This window comes from Camelus ferus, chromosome 10 (assembly GCF_009834535.1).
Source record: "Camelus ferus isolate YT-003-E chromosome 10, BCGSAC_Cfer_1.0, whole genome shotgun sequence".
NCBI lineage: Eukaryota > Metazoa > Chordata > Mammalia > Artiodactyla > Camelidae > Camelus > Camelus ferus.
Window position 1 is genome coordinate 65937556 of NC_045705.1, and position 14295 is coordinate 65951850.

Sequence of the window (14295 nt, forward strand, 5' to 3'; positions counted from 1 at the left end):
TGCCTCTGCCTTAACCCTCCCGCAACAGTGCGACGCCATCGGCCTGAGGATGGGTTTTCCTGAAATCTATTATCTGGTCTCCCGGTTGCGAAAGCTGTCTGCGCGTGCGCACTCGAGAAGGCAAGTCCCAGCCAGCCAGGGCCTTTCTCTGACCCTGCTTTACTGCGCCTGCGTTGGGCCAAATCGGAAGTACGTCCAGCTCTAGCCCTTTGGTCCGTCGCTTGGTTTTTGTCAGGAACTACTGGGCGCTGCGGGGGTATCGGTGGCTTCGGATTTAAGATTTCCTCGGGACTCCAGGACCAGGTATCAAAACACAGACCTTTACCTGGCACCTCCCCTTCCCCAACAGATGCAGACGCTCCCTTGACCACTTGAGATGAAATCCAAACCTCTTACTCCAGGGTTATCTTTTACCACCTGGCCCCATCAAAATTTTTTTCAACATCATCCCTCATACCCCACTCACCTACAAATGCTGACTAGCCCCTCTGCAAAATCCACCCTCCTCTGTTGACCTGAAGTTAGCATGGCCCTTGTGAAGCCCTCCTGAAAGTGCTCCATCCCCACAGCCAAGGAGCTACTCAGCTCTCACTAGGCCAGGATCCCACCCACCTTAGCTGTCTGCTTTCATCCACTGGATGGTAACTAGGGGTTTCCACGGGCATCCTCAGACCACAAGCTCCCAGATGACAGTGTAAATAGTCTTCCAACTCTATTAATGATGTCCAGCCTGACATGACCAGTGGGGTGTGCCGAGTGTTTGCTGAAAGAAGGCAAGTCTCTGGCCAGCTTGGCAAATTTATTAGTTTAGAGTAGAAAAAGCAAAAGTCCAAATGCTTTGATTCTTCAGTAAAAACTGAGCCTCTTGACTAGAGAGCAGCTAGCCAGCTCTCCCCTCAACTCTCTATAAACAACTCGCCCTATTACTAAGGCACTTGAGAAAAGGGGGAACAGAGAAGTCTCAGAACCTCCCTGGATCCTGTAGAGGGCCAGTGCTGTCCCACCTGTCCCTTCATACACAGCCCACCAAGGAAAGAGCTGGCAGAAACCTCTGCAGGGTAGGAAGGCCAGCCCCTCAAACGCTGGTGGTTAGGCACTAAGACAATGCCAGCACTACAGAGGGGCTGGTAACAGGGGCATTATTTTGGCTCAAAGTGTAAATGAATCCATGATTTGAGGAAGACACTTGGTAATAAGGCTTTGTGGCCTCAAAGGCCATAGCTCCAGCCTGTCCCTCTCTAGGAGAGTACTAGAAGCTGGAGGGTGGGGTTGGGGCCCCCAGAATTCCCTATACAGAGAATGGAACTGAACATCAGGACAGGAGAAGGAAGAGTTTGAGCCCTCCCAGCTCTCCCCTTTCCAGAGAAGTTAATGCTTCTGCTTAAGCACCTCCAAAAAGAGAGAGAGATAGACACTGCCAATAAAAGAATAAAATGCACCCCCCTCCCCAGGAAGACATCACCCAACAAAGTTGGGGGCAGTTGCAGCACACCCCCCCAGAATCTGTTAAGTGCTCGCTCTGGGCAGGGTAGGTGTCACCCCTTTAGGAGCCGATCTGACTCAGAAGGGCTGAGAAGTCCATGTCCGCAATGGAAGAGAAGTCTTCATCCCCCGAGAGGAGGCCGTTGGTGAGCCCAGAGGCGCCCAGGGGGGTGGGAGCTGGGTCAGGGGGCCTCTGGGACCCGGTCACCAGGCGAGTTATAGCCTCAGGGTACTCCATCAACATGGGCTCAGCTGCGTGGGGGGCTATGGGTACACCCTGGTTCAGCAGCTGCTGAAACTCAGAGTTGTCGACAGATGCCAGGTCTGTGAACACGGCTGTGTCGTTGTTATTGCCAAGCAGGGCCCCCAGGTCTTCATCAGCATCAAACTGCAGCTGCAGCAGGGCCTCTGTCAGTGTCCCTTCCCCAGCCTGGTTGGTCTTGGGGGCAGGCGGGGCCACAGCCTGAGCAAGGCCTGGGGCTAGGACTGGGACAGGGGCTGGGGCCTGGGCCAGGGCTGATGCCATGGCTGGGGCAGGGGCAGGGGCTGAGGTCTGGGCCAGGACTGGGGCAGGGGCTGGTGCCAAGGCCGAGGTCTGGCTTGGGATCTGCCCAGAAGGAAAGACCATGGGGGAAAACTCCTCAAAATTGATGGTGCTGAGAGATGGTGTAAATGGATAGGGCTGGGGAGCTGGAGGAGAGAGAGAGAGGCAGGGGTCAGAGAAAGCCTTAGAGGCCCACCCCACACTCTGTACCCCAGCTGCTGGCAAGGGGATAGGATCGATCCTTCCCTGGGGCGTCAGGCCGGCACCTAGCTCTCTGCTCTTACTCAATCTGCCCTAGCCTGTACGGTCTGATTCTAGCCTCACATCCCTGTCTACTCCAGCCCACAAAGCTCTCATGGCCTTTTAGAGGAAGGGATGCTTTCAGAGGTCAGCTGGTAAAACCTCATCTTACAGCTGACAGACACAGCCCCAGGTGGGCCTGGGCCCAAGGAGTGCCCCGTGAGTGTGCGTCATCACTCTTCTTTGAGCCACACTCCAGCACATAAGAGTTTGCAATTTTGCTACTTTAGAAATCAGTGTTTTTTGTTTTCTCACTTCAGTGGAGAGCTGAGAGCAGAGACTGCATTTTTAAACTTCTATGTCTCAAGGTATCCAATATGGGGCTTAACTGACAATGGTTCCCAGACTTCAGTGCACGTTAGCATCCCCAGGAAGTTGCTGCTTCCTGGGCCACACCTCCAAAGCCTCTGATTCCGTAGTCTGTAAGGGGCCCAGAAATCTGCATCCTCATCGCTCCCCAAATGGCTCTGACATAGCCCCAAATGGCTCTGACATAGGCAACTAAGCCTCATGCCCTGAGAAACAGAAGCCCAACAGAGAGCAGGCTTCAGACACCTGCTGGTGAGACTATTCATCTTCCTACCAAAAGGTCTAAACCATGGGCTGAACAGATTTGAGCCTACAGTTCTGGTGGGACGACCTTAAGGAAATCCTTACCTGGCTTGGGGATGGAAGCTGAGCTGCGGGAAGGCACAGCAATGCGCCGGGTTGGAGGCCGGGGGTCGGTGGGGCCTGAGGGGCAAAGGTTGGGTCAGTTCTTGGCTTCCCCCCCAGCTCTCCCCTCCCCAACCCACTGCCTTCTAATTCTCCCTCTGCCTCTCTCACCATTGAAAGGGCTCTTTTTCATGATGCTCTTAAAGGTCTCGTATGTTCTTTTGCGTTTCTCCTCAATCCGGTGACGGTCATCTGGAAAAGTAATGGAGAGAAGTGGGTCTTGCTCTTCCCAACTGCACCCCCAAAGCTCTCAAAGACCCTCGGGAGGAAAGTGACAAGACAAGCTTTTCTGAGACCCTCTCTCCAAACCTTCTCAGCCACTGAGAAGATCTGCATGGCTCTGTGACACTCAACAATTATAAAGATGCCACAGCTTTCTCAGAAGAACTCTGTGGGCTGAATCTGCCCCTCTGAAGGCCACATGGGTGCCTCCAAGTCAGAGGCAAGGCTCTGGGGGCCAGCAACCCTCACAGTGCCCTGTCTCGGGCTTCTCTCACCTGCCCCACTTAGTCCCTGCTTACCTCCAGCTTTAATCCGGGCCCAGCGCTGATCTCTTTGCACTTGGGGGCAGTTGAGGCATGATAGGCTTGCTTAAGACTTCAATAGACTCTTACTCTTACTTCTGATGGTTTCATAGTAAAGTCTGGAGCTTTTAGAACTTTCTAACTGCCGTAGCACTTGGATAACCCCAAAGCATTCAAGGCCAACAGTCCAAAGCCAACCTCACCATCTCACCTCAAACACCTGGTTCTTTCTCCTTCTGTGTTCCCTCCCTCCCTTCTGCCCTGCCACCAAGCCCTGGACTCATCCTCAGCATCCATTCTTCTCACTCTCCATCATTCACTCACTAGACACATATTTACCAAGCACCTACTGCTTGCGAGGCTCCATTCCAACCACTGGGGATCTGGCCCTGACAGACAAGGTTCCTGTCCCAAAAGTTGACATCCTAGTGACAGAGGGGCAGGGACACAACCATATACAAGTGATAGGCACTCTGAGGAAGAGGCTAACAGTACCAGAAGGAAGGAAGGTCAAAGAATCTACTTTAGAGGTGCCCAGGGAGGCACTGTGTTAGCCCATCACATGAAGATCTGGGGCCAAGCAGTCCAAGCAGAGGCAACAGCTACAACACAGGTGTCCTGATGGGCACTGAACCTAGTGTCAGACACAAAGGGCTGGTGGAGCTGAGGGTCCCCGAAGAGGTGGGCGGTAGATGTGATCGTCTCCCTTTGCCATTCCCTTTGCAAGATTTACACGGCATCTTCTCTCCTCGGACCACAGCAACATCTCCCAAAATGGCCTCCCCACCGAGCCTCCCCATCTCTGATCTTCTGCACACTGCCGCCAGAGTGAGCCTCCATATCTACTTGTGACACTTATCTGCTCAGAAACCTTTGGTGGCTCCCCACTGCCTTAGGATGCAACCCTGGATGAATGTCTCAAGTCCAACGTTCTAGGCCCTCCTGCCTGGGCCTGCTCACTGCCCAATGTCAGCTCCCACTATAAAGCTGTCCCCAAGTGTCGTGCACTCTCCACCATCCTAGACCTTCCAGGTGCCAGTCCACCCACCTAGAGAATGCACTTCTGGGTCTTTCTCCAATTTAAATGCCATCTCCTCCATGCAGCTCCCATGGCATTTTGCACACGCCTCCCTCCATTTCACATGTCATTCTGTGACTTAAGGATCTGTTTTGCATGTTTGACTTCCTCAAGTGACTGAGCTTCCAAAGAGCAGGGAACACATCTTACCCATCTTTGCATAATACCTGGTGTAGGCCCTGGCATCAGTGGACACCCAGTGATTATTTGTGGAATGAACTGATGGCTGCTTTGGGGGTTGCTTTCCAAATGCTATCAGACTGTTCCCAGTGTAGGAAACACTCTCAGGCTGGATGACAGGCTTTGGATAAAGGACCATTCTGGCTGTTCCTATTTTGATCAGATGCCTGAAAGCCTTGACCAAACTATGGCTGTGTGGTAGTGATAAGAGAGACACTGTGGCAGCAGGACCCTGGAGCCAGACAGCCTGGGTTCAAATGAGGTCTGGGTTTGCGACTCACTACCTATGCGACCTCAGGCAAGTAAGATGCTATCTCCCACCTCAAGAGGTTCATGCCAGAATAAAATCAGGTAATTCACTGATATGTTTGGAATACGGCCATACATGTGATATGAGGTCAATAAATCTTGGGTATTATTATTAATAGGGCAAGAAAGAGAATCTGATTACTATGTAAATCCCTACCTGACTCCAGCTTCTGACCCTCAACTACATCCAGCCTTGCTGTTTCCCTCCCTAGCTGTGTACCTGTGTCTGGCAAGTACTGGAATTCCATGGGCTCGCTGAGCTCCCGATCGGAAGGCCGCCGCAGCTGCATGGAGACGCGCACAGGGGCCTGCAGGCTGGGGTCTGCGTAGGGGGGTGTCCGGAAAACAATGGCCACTTGTCGGTGCACATCAGCTTGTGAAAAGGAGCCTCGGGCCTCCCAGCCTGGTCCCGTGAAATACACCTCGATGTCCTCTGCAGGAGATGGGGTGGCAGTGTGGGTCACTGTGCTCAACTCACCCAGCCTGCCGCCCCCACGGCTGCTGACACTTATCCCTGAAGATACAGCACCATACTGCCCCCGAGGTGTTGGTGGGGGGCATTTAAACCAGTTCCCTGACACTCAACATGTCTGCTCAGCCTTGTCCCTCACCTCCTGCTCCAAAGAGTACAGCCCTGCTTCCTGGTGTGTACCTTTCTGCACCTTGTCACACAGCAGGAAGATCTCATCCCCCCCAAGGCAGCTCCCAGAGTTTCGATTCACTCGGCAGATCTTGAGCTCGGCGGTGTTGGGGGCACCTGAGGGTGTGGGAATAAGGAAGGTAGTCCTGAACCACCAGAGGTCTCCCATGCTGACCTGCACGAAATGCAAGGCTCCTGCCCAGCCCAGAGTCAAGGTTGTCCAGAGCTTGCTGACTGCACCTCTGCAGCCAAGGGTCAACCCTTCCCATTTCCCACTGGCTCTTCACCCGAACCAATTCAGCAGCTATTTATCTACCAGCACCTACCATGTGCCCAGCACTGTTTTAGGCATGAAGAATATAACAACACATGAAACCTAAATATCTCTGCCTTCACAGAGCTTACAGTCCAATAGGAACCAATACAATCACAATTCCTTCTTCTCCATCCGACCCAAGCAGTCTTCAAGGCCCATCCATACCCACCTTGGCAATGAACCGTTCCCTCCTAACCCTCAGTTCATCCTGGTTTCCTAGCCTCGGGGCACCAAAGCCCTTTTATTTTCACTCATCCCGCTCACTACTTAATTAAAGACTGCAGTTGATCAATGTCAGCACAATTCGTCTGTGAACTTCCTATGAGCTTTCATCATTGAATTATTACTCTCTAACATTATCTCGTTCCTGAGAGTTCATTTCCTGGGGTCATTAGTATAGTTCTGGGCACACCACCTACTCATCACATATTGGAAATGCCTGTCTCCCAACTAACTCCCTGCCAGCCTGGAAGGTGCACCTCAAAGGCAGCTGTGGGTCTTTGCCTCGTCTCCCCGACCAGCACAGAGCTGGGCCCGGAGATGATGTATACACTAGATGCCTGAATGAAGCCAGAGCGACTCCTGCAGGCCACACCCTCCCAACCCCCTTCCTCCTCACAGGCCCATCCCCATCCCCTTCCTGCGGCTCCCTGGCCACTCACGGTTGTCAAAGATAGGATGAGAGAGGACAGGTGACAGGCGGAGGGGCCTCCCTGCTGGGTCCCGCACTGTCACCTGGAAGCAGAGGCGCACAGCATTCAGGTCGTAGTCCCCGCGCTGCTCTTCTATAGGAACTGCCAGAAAAACAGATGGTCAGGAGAGCAAGGGGCCAGGGGGTGGAGGTGGGGGGTGCTGGGGGGCTGCTGCAGGGAGCTCTGAGCTGGGAGGGCTGTTTGAGGGTGTGTGAAACAGTAGGAGTCCTAGAGGAGGAGGAAGAGACAGTTGTAGACCCATCACTGACTCCACCTGTGATCTTGGATATGATGTCTCTACGTCCCCTCTCTGGGTCTATGTCCCCATAGGTAAAATGGGAGTGTGTACTGAATGGGCAGCAAGTTCCCATGTACTGTGAGTCTTGGCCAGTGAGGGAGAGATGAGGTGATGATGGCCTCAGAAGGGTGATGGGGGTGGAGGTGCTCCAGACAGGCCCAGGCCTTTGTCCCCACAGATCTCACCTTGGAAGGGGTTATTGTTGGTCTGGATGCGCTGACTGATGGCCTGCTCCAGGTCCCGCTTCTTTACACACTGGATCCCCAGGTTCTGGAAGCTGAGGGCCCCCAGGCATCAGTCCCACTGTTTCCAGCAGAGCCTGGGCCCTCCTGCTTTGCCTGGCCTGCCCCTTCTCCCCCATCCGCTCACCAGGTGATCACTCCACACTTAACCCCCTTGAATGTCTTCCCACTGTGTCAACTGAAACCCACTCCCTACTTTGGCTGACAAGGCCCTGTGCCCTGCCACCTAGCCCCGGCTGGCTCCCTCCCTCAGCCACAGGAGCTTCTTTTCCTTCTCCAAACACATGAAGCTCATTCCCACTTCAAGGCCTTTTGCACCTGTTCCTCTTGCTGGGCGTGTTCTTTCCGTGCTTCTCTGCTTTCTCACATTCGGGCCTTACCTACCAGAGGCCTTCCTGACCTCCCAACCCAAAGTAAGGAGACCAGCTCCTGTGCCTTCCCCACCTCGGGCTATTCTTCCAACCTATTACTGTTTTATTGTCATCACTGAAATGATGACTCTCTAATAGTATCTTGTTTAGTTATTTGCATATTTATTTACGGTCTGCCTCTGTCAACTAGTATGTAAGCTCCAGGAGAGACTGGTGGTTCAGTGGTTTTCTTTCTCACTACAAGAGATGTGACACCGAGGGACTTGTTCTTCCAGCCACAGGGGTTAGCAGATCAGAGGTGACTGGGGACCTATCCCTTTTCCATAGAGCTCATATCCACTTGAGAGAGCAGACACACAAAACAGACAATTTCAAGACAAAGGAATCTGCTGGCAAAGCTGGGGACAGAGCAAGGAGTGAGGAATTCTGCCTCTGTCCAAAAAGGAGTAACACTGTAACAGCTACACAACTGACAGCTTCTCCGACTCCCACCTCACAACCACCCCTGCCACCCATGGGGAGCTCACCTGTGGATGCAGCGGTCGGGGCAGAGCTCAGCCTCATAGAAGCCATCCCGGCAGTCTTTCCCCACGAGCTCATGGGGGTGGGGCCGGTGAGGGGGGTCCTTGGTGACCAGGGAGATGCGAACTGTCCCTGGCCCCGTGTAGCCATTGATCTGTCCAAAGTACAGAGAGTGCCTTTGAGGCGCAAGAATTCCAGACCCAACTCCGAGACACAGACTGCCTGGGGGCCTGAAAGCAAGCCTGCTGGGGTTCCAGTCCCTCCCCTACCGACTCTGTACCCCAGACCGAGGCGCTGTGCTGACCTTGATGGTGGGGTGGGTCTTGGTGGTATCCGTGCTCCTCTCTCCTGGGATACTGCCTGCTGAGCGGCCCTCGCACTTGTAGCGAAAGCGCATGCCCCGCTGCTTGGGCTGCTCGATGATCTCCACATAGGGACCAGAGGCCTGGGCTGGCTCTGCTGAGGAGACGCGGGCCAGCCCCCATCAGGCGGCTGACTCCGTTGCCCCCAACCCTGCGGAGTTCCACCTGAACCACTGAGAACGGTCGGTCCACTTACCCGCCGGGAAGATGAGAGGGAAGAGGTCTGAAAGAAGAGGGAGACAAGGGTCAGCACAAGCCCACTTCCTGTCCCCACCAGGGAGGGCCTGCGGAGATGGAGGCAGGCTCGCTCCCGGGGACACTGAGTCAGGACTGCTACCTGGAACCTGCAGTGAAACTCAGGGGCGGGGGTAAAGGAACCAGAAGCACCTGTTTCCTGAGGGAAACCGGGCATGGCGGCCTCCGTCCACCGGGGGATACTGAGTCAGGGCCTTTTCTACTTTCGTAAGTTAAACTAAGGGAGGGCACTCCCCACCCCCCATACCGAGAGGAAACTGAGTCAGATACATTCTCCCCTAACAAGGAAACCAAGTGGGAACTACCCCCCTGGGCTCCGGGGGGAAACCGAGTCAAAGCTCCCCACCCCCGACCCCCACCCAGAGGGGAAACTGAGTCAGAACCCCCAAAGCCGGCCCCGCCCCGCGCCACCATCCGGCGGGCCGCTCCCTGCGCAGCGCCCATCCGCGCAGAAAGGGGCGGAAGGCGGCCCGGGGGCTCCCGCCGCGGTCCCGGCGGCCCCAGCGCCGCCACCCCGCGAGGTCAGAGGGCGCCCTCACCGTCCATGGCCGGGGTCCCGGGGGCGGGGCCGGGGTCGCAGCTGGGCCCGCGGCGCGCACTACAGTCGAGCCATTCGCCAGAGGCGGAAATGCGCCGCGCGCGCCCGCCGCCGCGTCACTGCCGGGAATCTGGACGCGCCTGCGCGCTGCGCCGCCGCCGCCGCCGCGGCACCGCCGTCCCTCGCGGGGGTCAGGGACAAGTGCGCGCCTCTCGAAAGACAGGGAGGCCGCGCGCGCGCGCCGCTGCCGGGGACCCGGGGCAAGTGCGCGCCGCGCGGGGGACCGAGCGGCTGCTTGCCTGGAGGCCGCTCCCGGGACTAGAGGGGCGTCTCGGCTCGCTCCCGAGTCTGAGCTCCGCCTGCAGGGCGGGCCCGGCGATTACTCACAATGTTTTTAGGGGATTTCGGGGCCCCCCTCCCGCCGATCGGAGGAGTTTGGTGATGTCACCCGGCCCAGTCTGGAGTAAAGCCAGGGCTGCCGGGCTTCGGCCGCCCGCCCTACGCAGGGAAAGGCTCGGGCCTGCTTTTCTCTCAAAGGCAAGGTGGCTGAACTCCACACGGTTTCCTACTCGATAAAGGTGCTTCCTGGTCGTTGTTGCCGCAGAAGCACTTTTTAATTTCCCGTCCGGCCCAATTTGGATGCAGTGAGTGGAAAGGGAAGGGCCCGGACCTCTCCACCTGGCAGTGTTTTGATCGTAGGCTTCCCGATGTCTGCTGCACGGTAGGGTGGACCGAGGCTCCGCGCCTTGTCAGCTCCCGCTGGCAAGCCTGGCCCAGGCTCGTTGGTTTAAGATGCATCCACATTGCCTGTCCTCGGGGCAAGTGGTCAAGGGTCACCCAGGGGTAAATCTCTGGAGCCTCGTCTTTGCAACCAGGTGCTAGTGTTTTGGAAGGTCCGGGACCCCCAGGGCCCGCTTGAACCCTCAGGGTCATATCCCCCGCCCATCCTCCCCAGGGCTTCCTGCTGGGGTCCAGCTGTCACCCAAAGCATTTCCACTAATTAACCATCCTGTGACCCCCTCGCCGGGAGTATCCTCCCTAAAGCGAAGCCCGGGCGCGTTCGTGCGGGATGAGGGTGAGGCTGGAGCACACCCCCCGGCCCTAGGCGGGTTCCTCATCCCAGAATGAGGATGCTCCAGGGCAGGCGACAGTCTGCCCCAGATGGAGGAAGATTTTTTTTAAAATTTTATCTGAGTTCGTTCTAAATTAGGGAATCATGTGGGAATTGTAAAAGATTGGAAATTCTGACTTGCTTTCCCAGGCTCTGAAAAAACAGGAAGAGAAAAGTGAAAACAATTACCACCCCTCCCACTCATTTCAGTTTCTCATGTGGCTGCCCCGGATTAGAAGAGTCACCTTACCTCTTTGAGGAGGCAAACGTCAGGACGACAGAATGGATTAATTATAATCTTTGATTAATGACACACAATCATCATTGATCCTCACATGATCCTCTTTTTAAAATTCACATATATTTATAACTTTTAAATTAATACATTGAATTCCAGTGTACCTACCCACTGCAAAACTCAAGGGGCTGAACACCATCCGGACTTAATTTTACCCACCTGCTCCTCACCTGTTCATCCCCTCCTTATCCCCGTGTCCAGGATGCCATCATCCGGAATTCTGTGTCTGTTACTCCTTTTGACTTTTTCTAAAGAAAAAAAATTTTTAATAAAAAAATGTATTCATATGTACATGCCTACACAATAGGATGCTGATTTTGCTTTATTTTGAACTTCTATGAAGAGTATCATGTTTTGTTGTCCTTTGTTATTTGCATTTTTCATTCAACATATTACTAATATTCATGTTTCATAGTTTATTTAATTTTTTGCTGCTGTATACTATTTTATAAATATATCACAGTTTTTTAATTTATTCATCCTGAGAATGGCTATTTGGGTTTCCAGTTTATAACAATGTTGTTAAGAACATTCCTGTGAATATTTCCTGTTGTGCATGTATCCAGAATTTTTCTTGAGTATCTACCTAAAAATGATTTATTAGGGTATAGAATTTACCTTTGTTCATTTTCAAAATAATGCCTTGGTTCTTTAGCATCCTCCAGAATTGATTAATAAGCATTTTAAAAATAGCTTAATGAATGTATGGATTTAAATATATTTAATGTGCTTTAATCTATTACTATATATTATCAAAGTTCAAATTGTTCCATATTTGGCCAGAATATATTAAAAACAACTAAAATTCAATGACCAAAAAGACCCAAACAACTCAATTAAAAAGTTGGTGATGGACTGGAATAGACATTTCTTTGCAGAAGATATAAAATTGCCAACAAGCACATGAAAAAATGCTCTACATAATAGATATTAGGGAAATGCAAATAAAAACAATAATGAATTACCACTTCATACCCATTAGGATGGCTATTATCAGAAAAACAAAACAAGTGTTGGCGAGGGTGTGGAGAAATTGTATTTTTTGTGCATCACTGATGAGAATGTAAAATGGTGCTGCTGCTGTGGAAAACAGTATTTATCGAGCAATTAAACAGAATTACCATATGATCCTGCAATTCCACTTCTGGGTATATATCCAAAACAACTGAAAGGAGGAACTCAAGTGGATATTTGTACACCAGTGTTCATAGAAGCCTTATTCACAATAGCCAAATGGTAGAAGCAATCCGGATATCCATGGACAGCTGAATAGATAAACAAAATGTAGTGTATACATACAATGATGTATTATTCAGCCTTAAAAAGGAGAAATTCTGACACATGCAACAACATGGATGAAACTTAAAGACATTATGCTGTGTCATAAGGCTGACACAAAAAGACAAATATTGTATGATTCTACTTAATAGAGGTACCTAGAATAATCAAATTCATAGAGGCAGAAAGTAGAATAGTGGTTCTCAGCTGCTGGAGAGAGGAAGGTATGGGAAGTTAGTATTTAATGTATACACTTTATGCTGGGGATGATGAACAGATTCTGGAGATGGATGGATGGTGGTGATGGTTGCACAACAATGTGAATGTACTTAATGCTACTGAACTGTACACTTAAAAATGGTGAATTTTATATTAGGTATATTTTACCGCAAAAAAACCCCTCAGTTTTCAATGATACCAACCAATTATTTGCTCTATCACTCTATACACAAAACACTCAGAATAACAATAACAACTCTGCCACCTGTAATGTGATTAAATACAGGATATCTTTGTGCAGGCTATACTCAGTTTTGGTTGTTTTGTTCTATTCGGTAGATATCTATTATCAGGTTAAGGAAGCTCCTTTCTAGTTCTAGTTTACTATATTAACGATAAATGAGTATTGATTTTTATCAAATATTTTCCCTGTATCTATAGAGAAGATCATATGATTTTTCTCCTTTATCTGTTAATGCAGAATATGACATAGATTTCCTAAGAGTAAACCATCCAGTATTTCTGGGATAAATCTAACTTGGCTATGGTATGTTATACTATAGAATTTGATTCACTGATATTTTAGGAGGGGAATTTGCAACTATATTTTTAAATAAAATGGCAATAGTTTTCCTTTTTTTCTTTTTCTGGCCTCATCTAATTTGGGTATCAAAGTTGTACCAGCCACATAGAATGATTTGAGGAAAAATCCCCCCTTTTCTCTCCTCTGGAAGAGGCTTCGTAAGTTTGGAGTTATTTATTCCTTGAGAGATTGGTAAAACTCACGAGCAAAACTGACTGTGGCTGTTGTTTTCTCCAAGGAAAGATTTTATTTCATTTATTTATTTTAACCTTTCATTATGAACGTTTTCAGACACACTCAACATTAGAGAAAATGGTGTCATGAACCCCATGTAGCCATCCTTCAGCTTCCAGAAGTTCTCAGCTTTGCTATTTTGTTTCACCTCTCTCCTCCACTCTTTTGGCGGGTGGAGGAATATTTTAAAGCACCCACTGTATTAATTCATAAATAGGGAATTATGTATATCTACATATAAGGATTTCTTCAAAAAACAACTTCTTTGTGGGAAAATTTTTAACCACTACTTCATTCAGTTCCTTTAATACACAGGAATATTTGGTATTTATAGGACTATTCCACTTTTTCTGAGTCAATTTTGAAAAGTTGTGTTTCTCTAGGAATTTATTTTGTCTAAGTTTTCAAGTCTACTGACATTAAGTTGGCAACAGTTTTCTTATCTTTTTAGTGTCTGCTGTAACTGTGGTTATGTGTCTCTTTTCATTCATTATGCTATTTATTTGTATTTTCTGTTTCTCTGTAGAAGTCTTGCCAGAGGTTTTTTGAGAATCTTTTCATAGGCTTATTTGTCATCCATATGTCTTCTTTTTAAAAAATATTTATTTATTGTTTGGTTTTTTTGGTTTGTTTTTGTTTGGGAGGGAGGTAATTAGGCTTATTTATTTATTTATTTTTAAATCTTTTGTGGGGGGGTAAGTAATTATGTTTATTTATTTATTTATTTTAATGGAGGTACTGGGGGTTGAACCCAGGACCCTGTGCATACTAAGCATGTGCTCTACCACTGAGCTATAGGCCCTCCCACCAAATATCTTCTTAAATGGAGTGTCTATTCAAATGTTTGCCTTTTTAAAAAAAATTTGGTGGATCTTTTTTGAATAACTGGTTTTCTGTATTCTGAATACAAGTCCTTTGTTGCATGTATGTTTTGCAAATATTTTTTCCCAGCCTGTTGTCTTGCCTTTTCATTTTCAAAACAGTATTATTTGCAAAATAAGAAATTTTAATTTTGCTAAAGGTCAATTTTTTTTCTTTTGGTGGGGGGAGGTATTTAGGTTTATTCATTGATTGACTCTTAGAGGAGGTACTGGGGATTGAACCCAGGACCCCAAGCATGCTAAGCATGCGCTCTACCACTTGATCTATACCCTCTGCCTAATTTTTATTTTGTATTTCATGCCTTTTGTGTCATGTTTAAGGAA

General features: G+C 49.9%; 1 protein-coding gene and 1 long non-coding RNA gene across 3 annotated transcripts; one reads left to right on the forward strand and one right to left on the reverse strand.

The window, feature by feature from the left end:
• The first annotated feature begins 144 nt into the window (after nt 1–144).
• On the forward strand, nt 145–6384 carry LOC116666526. Its single transcript, XR_004323437.1, has 2 exons — nt 145–303; nt 5344–6384. It is a non-coding gene; the product is annotated as an uncharacterized LOC116666526 (long non-coding RNA).
• RELA (RELA proto-oncogene, NF-kB subunit) lies at nt 783–9702 on the reverse strand. Of its 2 annotated transcripts, none has more exons than XM_032489838.1 (11): nt 9369–9702; nt 8771–8797; nt 8517–8671; nt 8218–8366; nt 7263–7354; nt 6750–6881; nt 5784–5888; nt 5352–5564; nt 3152–3232; nt 2984–3058; nt 783–2172 (listed from the first exon to the last, which is right to left on the reverse strand). In XM_032489838.1, the coding sequence occupies exons 1-11, from the start codon at nt 9373–9375 to the stop codon at nt 1544–1546; spliced, it is 1665 nt and encodes a 554-aa protein (XP_032345729.1). In that variant the 5' UTR covers nt 9376–9702; the 3' UTR covers nt 783–1543. The 2 variants fall into 2 exon arrangements, with proteins under 2 accessions (XP_032345729.1, XP_032345730.1); XM_032489839.1 differs by having other exon boundaries at nt 8517–8668; nt 9369–9701.
• Between the last annotated feature and the right edge of the window lie 4593 nt (nt 9703–14295).

Excerpts from the sequence above, each read along its gene's own strand:
- RELA (XM_032489838.1), bottom strand. Across the intron at positions 8,672-8,770 it reads CCCTCTCATCTTCCCGGCGG|CAGAGCCAGCCCAGGCCTCT; the intron begins GTAAGTGGACCG and ends GCGTCTCCTCAG. Across the intron at positions 3,059-3,151 it reads GAAAAAGAGCCCTTTCAATG|GCCCCACCGACCCCCGGCCT; the intron begins GTGAGAGAGGCA and ends TTTGCCCCTCAG.